The sequence below is a fragment of the Rutilus rutilus genome (genome assembly GCF_951802725.1).
Source record: "Rutilus rutilus genome assembly, chromosome: 20".
In the NCBI taxonomy this organism is placed as follows: Eukaryota; Metazoa; Chordata; class Actinopteri; order Cypriniformes; family Leuciscidae; genus Rutilus; species Rutilus rutilus.
Window position 1 is genome coordinate 18,465,587 of NC_140225.1, and position 8,153 is coordinate 18,473,739.

Consider the following 8,153-nt stretch of genomic DNA (forward strand, 5'->3'; position numbering starts at 1 on the left):
ACAGGCGGGGCTTAGTGACCTGGTATGGTTGGTTAAAAGTATTATTCTCATGTTTTAAGTCTTCACTAGAAATTCTAAATTCAGTTGTTATTAAATTTATAAGTGTAATTTATTAGGGTGTAAATTATTGTCAAGAATGCATCTGAAATAGCAAGATGACGGTTGGATTATTCCAGATTAAGGCCACGGGTATTTATTCATTTTTTCGAGATAGATTATGTTTATTAGTAGACTATGTCAGATGTAAATCGTTGAAATTAATTAATTAATTAAAATATATTTTTTAGATGAATAGGATAAAACCATAATGGGATACTTTTTGAGCCCACAAGCGCCTCCTAGAGGAAGACTACTTTTGTGTATTTGAAAAAAAACTAATAACAATCCGCCCAATGAGAACAATGTCCCGGAACTGCTTTGACATGCAGCGCACAACATAACATCAATGCTACAGCGCCACCAAACGTCAAGCGGACTTTATTTTATGCAGAAATAGTCAACTATTTCAAAGACGCAATAATATCTCACAAACAATGCATTCTGGCATTCTGACATAAACACAGACGAATTCAACATGACACTAAATACCGCAGAACTCTGCCATATGATTTTAATAGCAGGGTAGAGACATGTCTAAAACATACAGCATCTTTAAACAAAACACCAGATGGAGCCAAAGTGCAGAGAATATGGACTACATACACTGATCTCTATATTCCCTATTACAGTATCAGTGACATGAGCCAACTAACCAAACAATAAATCAGCCATCTAAATTAACAGTATTTGGTGATGTATTTGAGTCAACATCGGTGTATTTGCTCTTGGTTGATATCACACTGAAAATAGGCCAAAGTACTATTTATGTTGTCAACAACTTGGCTCCACCTTGGCACCACCACTTGGCATTCCAACTTGGAATCACACTGGTATTCTAGACGTTTTTATAGAACATAAATCTTCAGTCATGCAGTCATGCTATGGACACTGGATCTGTTTTTCAATAAGCAAGATGGGAATTTGTTGACGAGACAGTAGGCGAGCAAAAAAAGCATATGTAAGTCGATGGTGCAGAGATGGAAATTTCCAACGCCACAAAAAAAGCACCCCATCTCTACACGCCACTCATTTGTCCAAGCCACGCCCATCAAAACAAACCCACACTGGCGGAGCTTCTGATTGGCTGGGATGAAGGTGTGTCGTAGGGTGTGACGTAGGTTTGCCGCTCTATGAATAGAAAAACGTGGTTCGTGCGGCGATGAGCGGATGTATAATAACGAAGCTGTATAACAAACAACTGGTTGCTGGACGACTGTTGGATTCTTGGGGGGGACGGTCTTGAGATTTCACCCAAAACTTTAGCTTCAACTTTCGTTATTCACTAACTCATGAATATGAATTAAGTGGAAAACTTAAAGAAAAACGTCGTGGCAGTTCTTTAAGATTCAACAGCCAGTTCCGAGAGAGAGGATTAAAAAGCCACACCGGTCGACAGACTATTTGTTTGAGACAAACCTTCCGTTGCGTTTTTGTATTTAATTTCATAACTCTCCTGTTGAATCAGCATGGCATCGAGAGGACCACTGTCAAGATTATTGAGATCCACGTTGAGTTCCTGCCAGCAGAACCGATCGCATTCTGTTGCCATTTTGGGAGCTCCGTTTTCCAAAGGACAGGTAATATAGAATTAATATATTTATTCAAGGAGAACTCTCATAAACTCACCGATGTATAACATTAATGTGACTGCATTTTCCAGAAAAGGAGAGGGGTGGAGCATGGACCCAAAGCCATCCGGGATGCGGGTTTGGTGGAGAGACTTTCAAATCTTGGTAAGTAACGTTACATCATTAGTATTTGTATCATCTATCTGTCTCTCTATTTAGATGTTAGATGAGATGTTATCTCATCATTCATGTAGGTTACCATCTGAATCGCCAAAGGCTGTTAGGGACTTAAGCTTTATGGACCATTCCCTTTATTGCATCATTATTTTTTTCCGTTCAATAAAAGTGAATGTATTATGATTGTCATTCTGCCTCATCAAATAATTAAAGACATTCAGCTTTGTTTGATGTAACACAAGTTGAAGTTTGTGGGTGAACTATCTCTTTAAATAAATTCCTCGCGAGCTCTGCCGAGAATCAGATAGAGGGTAACTTACGCATTAGCTGTTACATCATCCAACGGTCCACAAAAAAAAAAAAAAAAAAAAAAAAAACCGTGAATGTATTTACAACGACGCATCTGTTTGTAGCATAGTTAAATTGTACAGTTCAATTTATAATGCTTGAAAACTTTAAATGAAAGCGTTTTGGTCAATAAAGGAGTTTTGAATGTTGTCTGGCCGCAGAGAAAGAGAGAGGGAGGGCTTTACTGTAAATGCGTGCAGTTCACCACCGCGCTTTCACAGATGCCATGAGACAACCCGCTGCTACATCACATAACAATAGGGTATTATGTCATAAACAAAAGCCTAGGGATGGCTCAGTAGGGATCTTGCATTTACATGTATTTATTCATCAGAAGCAACTTTTTCACATAGAAAACGTTTTTGCATTCACACAACAAAAAGAGTAACAGTTACGTGCTTGTAGAGAGATGCAGGCCAGACCACAGCAAGCGGTTATATAACGTTAGTTTAATGGCCTTATCAGTCTTTGTGCTATTGTGTTTGTCGTAAGGATAATGTTTCAGATGAGCTGACGCAGGCTGCAGTCATGGAAAAACGATGTGGACCTGAATGTAGTTTTTTTTTACGGAATGTGATGCAGGCAGAGATATTGTTTCGGGTCTTTCCCGGGATAGTCAGAAATGAACCTGATGAGGTCATCTGTCGTGGATTAACCAATGCCTGTAAAATATAAAAGCGGTTCCAGTCAGAACTCCGCACAAAAAGCTCTGGGACTGTTGGCTTCAGATTACAGGGGAACATTCGTGGTTTTTAATTACAAGTTTCCATGATTAATTATTCCTTATAAGCTAAATAAACAATGAATGTCGCATTAAGTATTTCTCTATGTCTGGAAAGAATGAGGTGGAAAGGAAAAAAACGTTCACGGTCTACGATCCCATAGCAGTAACATGTCCCGTTTTTTCCATACCCAAGCAAAAACCAATCATTTTTTAAGTAAATGTTAAAGGCAAGCGTGTAAGAGCAGAAAGAGTGCTATCTTTACTTTTACTTTTTTTTTACTTAGTATCGACCTATATCAGGTAGGCTACTACTACTATTCCTCTTTACAGTCTTCTGCTTCTTCTGAGTCATCCTGAAATTCCACAGTTGCTCATCATAGGAATGTACAAGTCACTTCTTCAGTCTCGCCTACAGTCAGTCAGCTGTTACATAAACAGTGTGCCAAGCTCAGGGCCGCTTTACGTAACTACATGTTATCCATGTAATGCGATAGGTCCTGCTATCTTAAGCCTGAACGTTTTTTCCGTCGGGGTTTATGAACAAACGCCATACTTATGAGACAGATTCGACGACCCCCTTTCACCTTAGCTGTGTAGGTTTTCCCCTTGTTAACGCTGAAAATTTGTATATAATGCGCTGTACATATTTTTGTATTTTTGTCTGTACTGGCTCACCAGCTCTAATTACAGACGGATTTTTCAACATCATATTAAAAAAACCAATACCTTAATATCCTTAAAGTTATAAACTTTTCTGCATTTATGACCTCCGTTCCTATTTTTTTTTTTTTTTTTTATGATTAAAGAAAATATATGTATTTTTAGAATCGTTAAGCAATAATTTTATGTAATCATTAATATTATTTATTGTAAATGAAATATATTTATAATCTAATGATGCGATGTTTATTTGTTGCATCACTTTTACAGATGCTTGGCATCATGTGTTTGGAGCTGTGGAAATAACCAAACACCTTATATGGCAAGCATTCTTGACTAAATGACTATATCAGCGCTTATCCAATGCAACAAATATAGATGCTTGCTCCAGTTAGTAGCTGATGTCATATGCATGGCAATATGTTTAACTAATTACATATGAGAGGTAAGTTAAATGATTGATACTACACGCTCACTGCTTACAGAAACATTTGGTGGAGCAAGAACTGCAAATGAACCAGAAGTTTTCAAATGCAGTTACGAACTAAACCTTAATATCTGTCTTTGGTTATGACGACCAACTCCCTAATTCCCTTGTAGTTTTCTTATTTTCAAGCAGAAAACACATCTAGTATTTTAAGTATACTTATTTAAACCTTAACTGGGTCAACTGTGTTCACATTTATTCCTGTTCAGAGGCCACTAGATGGTACACGTGTCCATCGTAGGTCGCTTTAAAATCTGATGAGTCATTCAACAGTCACTGAGGCTGGTCTGGTTCTGTCATGCTGGGCCCCATCAGCTGTTTAGACCTTCACTACTGTCCTCCAATAGAAATTTCAACCTATATTTCTATATGCCCACTTCAAGACTTGGGCAGATTCTTGCTGGGATTGAGTGACAGAACTGTCACCTGCCAATCAAATAGTGTGGGAAAGAAGCGAGCGTTTGGAAGTTTTAATGCCAGTGTTAATAGTAATTGTCAAGTGACATGTCAGTTTATTTATATGTCATGTCTTCTTGTAGACTACCCTGTGCATGATTTTGGAGACCTGAGCTTCAAGCATCTGGAAAAAGATGACCACTTTATGCGCGTGCCGTTCCCACGCACAGTTGGACGTGCCAATCAGCTGCTATCGGGAGCTGTGAGCGGCGCAGTGGGGGCGGGACATACCTGCATCATGCTGGGGGGAGACCACAGGTACACACAATTTTACTGTGTATTTTTCTCATTTATCTGGTAAAAAATCTGATTCTTGTATGATGGTCTTCATGTTAGTATGTAGTTATGGGTCATTGCCAATGGAAAAATGTCAGAGTTTATATTTAGTTGCCTATTCCAACTAAAGTCTTTCCAGTTTTGCCTTTTTGGCACAAGCATGAAGTAATGCTGTGGCAGTCTGGCTAAGCTGAAGCCAGTTTTCTCACTTCGCTTCTAAAAGGTCAAGGTTTTTCCTTTAGTCGCGGGAAGCTGTTTGTATTTCCAAAACTAGTCTGATGAGTAAAAAAAATGCAATGTAATCTCAGACTGTGTTGAACTTGTTCTATAAAAACCAAAATCAGCAAAGAAAGGCTGCGTTTGTGATAACATTTGTGATGCTTTCATTCCCACAGCCTAGCGATTGGTTCAGTGGAAGGCCACGCTCAGCAGTGCCCTGACCTGTGTCTGATTTGGGTGGACGCTCATGCGGACATCAACACGCCTCTGACTTCGCCTTCTGGAAACCTCCACGGCCAGTCTGTAGCATTCTTACTTAAGGACCTGCAGAACAAGGTGATTAGCAATCATGTACAAAAGATATGTTGATGTTATGCAATCTCTGACATGACTTAAATTCCTGTATCTCAAAGAAGATAACACTTGCAGCTGACTTTTTTCCAATTAAAAGTGATATGTCTCCAGAAAATATCTGATAAGCTTTACTTAAACTTAAAGCTGTTATATTCTGCTTTGTAAATTGCAGATGCCAGAGGTTCCTGGATTTTCCTGGATAAAACCCTTCCTGTCTGCCAGAGATCTGGTCTACATCGGCCTCAGAGATGTGGATCCAGGCGAGCAGTAAGCACACTATGTTTTTTCCCAAAATGACATCCAGGATTTGCCACCTGTGGCCTGTTCTAAAGCCTATGCTACTAAATCACCAATTGTCATTCCATAGGCTATTTATATAACTGGCATTACCTGTAACTGAAAGTGTTGTTGAAAGTGTTTCTGTTTTGTTTTGGCACAAAACAGAAAGATCTATGATAAAAGTCAACATTAGACTGTTAATACAGTATAAATACATTTACAATTTGGTATATATACACTACTGTACAAACATTTGGGGTCAGAAAGATTTTCTTTTTTGTTTTTGAAATAAGTATCTTATGCTCAACAATGCTGCATTTATTTGATCAAAAATACAGTAAAAACAGTAATATTGTTAAATATTATTACACTGTTTTTGATTTAAATAATCATTACAAATTTGTATTTATTCCTGTGATGGAGAAGCTTAATTTGTACATGATCCTTCAGAAATCATTCTAATATGATGATTTGCTGCTCAAAAAACATTTCTTATTATGAATGTTAAACAGTTGTGCTGCTTAATATTTTTGTGTAAACCATGATACATTTTTTTTTTTTTAGGATTCTTTAATTAGAAAGTTCAGAAGTTATTTTTTATGTAAAATTTTTTAAAGTCTTTACTGTTACTTTTGATTAAATGCATCCTTACTTAATACAATGAGAGGAAGACAAAGCAGACATACACAATTCAAAACTGCATTAATACTACTTGTTACTAATTTGATTTTATTCATCTCAGTATAATCCTGAAGACCCTGGGAATTCAGTACTTCTCTATGCGGGACATTGACAGAATGGGCATTCAGAGAGTAATGGAGGTCACTTTTGATCACCTCTTGGCAAGGTATTGTGATATTGCGAAAAACATACACACTTATTGAATTAGTAGTGGTACTTCTGTAAACAACCACCTCCTGTGTACTGTAAAACTCTTTAAATGGGGGTGGAATAGTTTTCTGGGTGAACCAATGTCATATCACAAGCTGTTTTATTTAACCTGACTTGTATGTCACCTTTGAATACTATGTGGCACTGTATCTCAGTTGAATCTGTGTATGCTACCTCACAATCAGACAAGACAACCTACGTCATTTGTCACCGTTACTTGTTTTAATATCAGGAAACAAAGGCCGATCCACCTGAGTTTTGACATTGATGCTTTTGACCCATCCCTGGCTCCCGCCACTGGAACTCCTGTTAATGGAGGACTGACCTATAGGGAGGGCATCTATGTAACAGAGGAGATCCACAACACAGGTACAGATCTACAAATCACAATTGAAATCAAATAAATCCTAAAACTGATGCTAAATACTACCTTTTCCGGACTACACAGGTTTACTCTCTGTGATGGACGTGGTTGAAGTGAACCCAACACTAGGAGCCACGCCTGAGGCTGTGGAGGCCACATCCAGCCTAGCCGTTGACGTCATCGCATCTGCTCTCGGTCAGACACGTGAAGGTGCGCATGTCGCCTTCCCGAAGATTCCAGAACCAAAAGAGGACACTGAGCTGCGGATATAAAGCACCAGCTAATCAAGGACTTTGACAAACGAACCACTTCGCATTCCAAAGTCTAAAAGAAAAACATTGAAGGATTTGCAGAGACTGAGAACCAGACTTAAGATTTAATTTGAAGGTTACAGTAGTCTTGGTCAGAAAAAATTGTTGCCTCACTGGTAAAGTGCTGCTTTAAGCGCATGGGTGAGATTTATTATGTACCTGCCACTAATTTCAGCTTTGCTAAAATATAAAAAAAATTAAAAAAGCTGAGATCTGGATTCTCTGTATTTTAGGACTAATCTGTCTGAAAATTAAATGTTTTTTAATGTTTGTCATCTGTCATGGGATTAGTAGGTAACCTCTGATCACACTCTGGGACTTTTTTGAAGGCTGAGGTGACTCTTTACTGTGGTGGACTGATTGAATTTACTTTCATTTGAAACCTGTTTGCACTTTTGGACCAGAACTGGTTATGTTGTATTTATATGTTTGTTTGTTTCTTTCTTTTGTATAGTAGGACTGCTTTTAATGGCTAATCTAATCCTACGGGTTTGGTTGGGTTGAGACCTGAGAGCTGAGAGTGATCTTTATTTTTAAATAGTGGATAAGTTATTTTAGTAATTTTCATACATATTTAATTAAACCTTTGAAAAACCATGTATGAAAGCATTTCGTACAACTTTTCATAACTGTATTCACCACCAGTACCAGTATCTTAAGGAATGGAGGGTTGACTTGTTGCATATCTCTGTTTCGATAAAAATGTTTTGTTGCAATAAACTAATGTACTGGAGACAGACTGTGACTTGTCCTTGACTGAGTGGTTTGAAACTCCTGATGACCTATCAATAACTACATTAAATGAGAGAATCGGGCTGGGCGGTATGACGGTATACATAGTTACCACGGTATAAAATGTCAACAAACAGATTATATATTTTACCCGGACAGTTTAGAGGAGCGCACATGCTCGCAACGGGGAAAGCATTATGAATTAAGC

The 8,153-nt window shown here is 38.0% G+C and overlaps 1 protein-coding gene across 1 annotated transcript; it reads left to right on the plus strand.

Annotated features, from left to right (window-relative positions):
- Window positions 1-1,204: 1,204 nt before the first annotated feature.
- Window positions 1,205-7,952, plus strand: arg2 (arginase 2). The gene is made up of 8 exons (XM_084391142.1): window positions 1,205-1,676; window positions 1,760-1,832; window positions 4,603-4,777; window positions 5,191-5,350; window positions 5,541-5,635; window positions 6,390-6,494; window positions 6,771-6,907; window positions 6,987-7,952. Exons 1-8 carry the CDS (start codon window positions 1,566-1,568, stop codon window positions 7,172-7,174), a joined length of 1,044 nt encoding a protein of 347 aa, XP_084247268.1. The 5' UTR covers window positions 1,205-1,565; the 3' UTR covers window positions 7,175-7,952.
- The last annotated feature ends 201 nt before the right edge of the window (window positions 7,953-8,153 follow it).

Bases quoted from the DNA above. Each gene is read 5' to 3' on its own strand.
- arg2 (XM_084391142.1), top strand. From the start codon at position 1,566: ATGGCATCGAGAGGACCACTGTCAAGATTATTGAGATCCACGTTGAGT. The intron at 4,778-5,190 runs GTACACACAATT...TCATTCCCACAG, and splicing joins ATGCTGGGGGGAGACCACAG to CCTAGCGATTGGTTCAGTGG. The intron at 6,908-6,986 runs GTACAGATCTAC...CGGACTACACAG, and splicing joins AGAGGAGATCCACAACACAG to GTTTACTCTCTGTGATGGAC.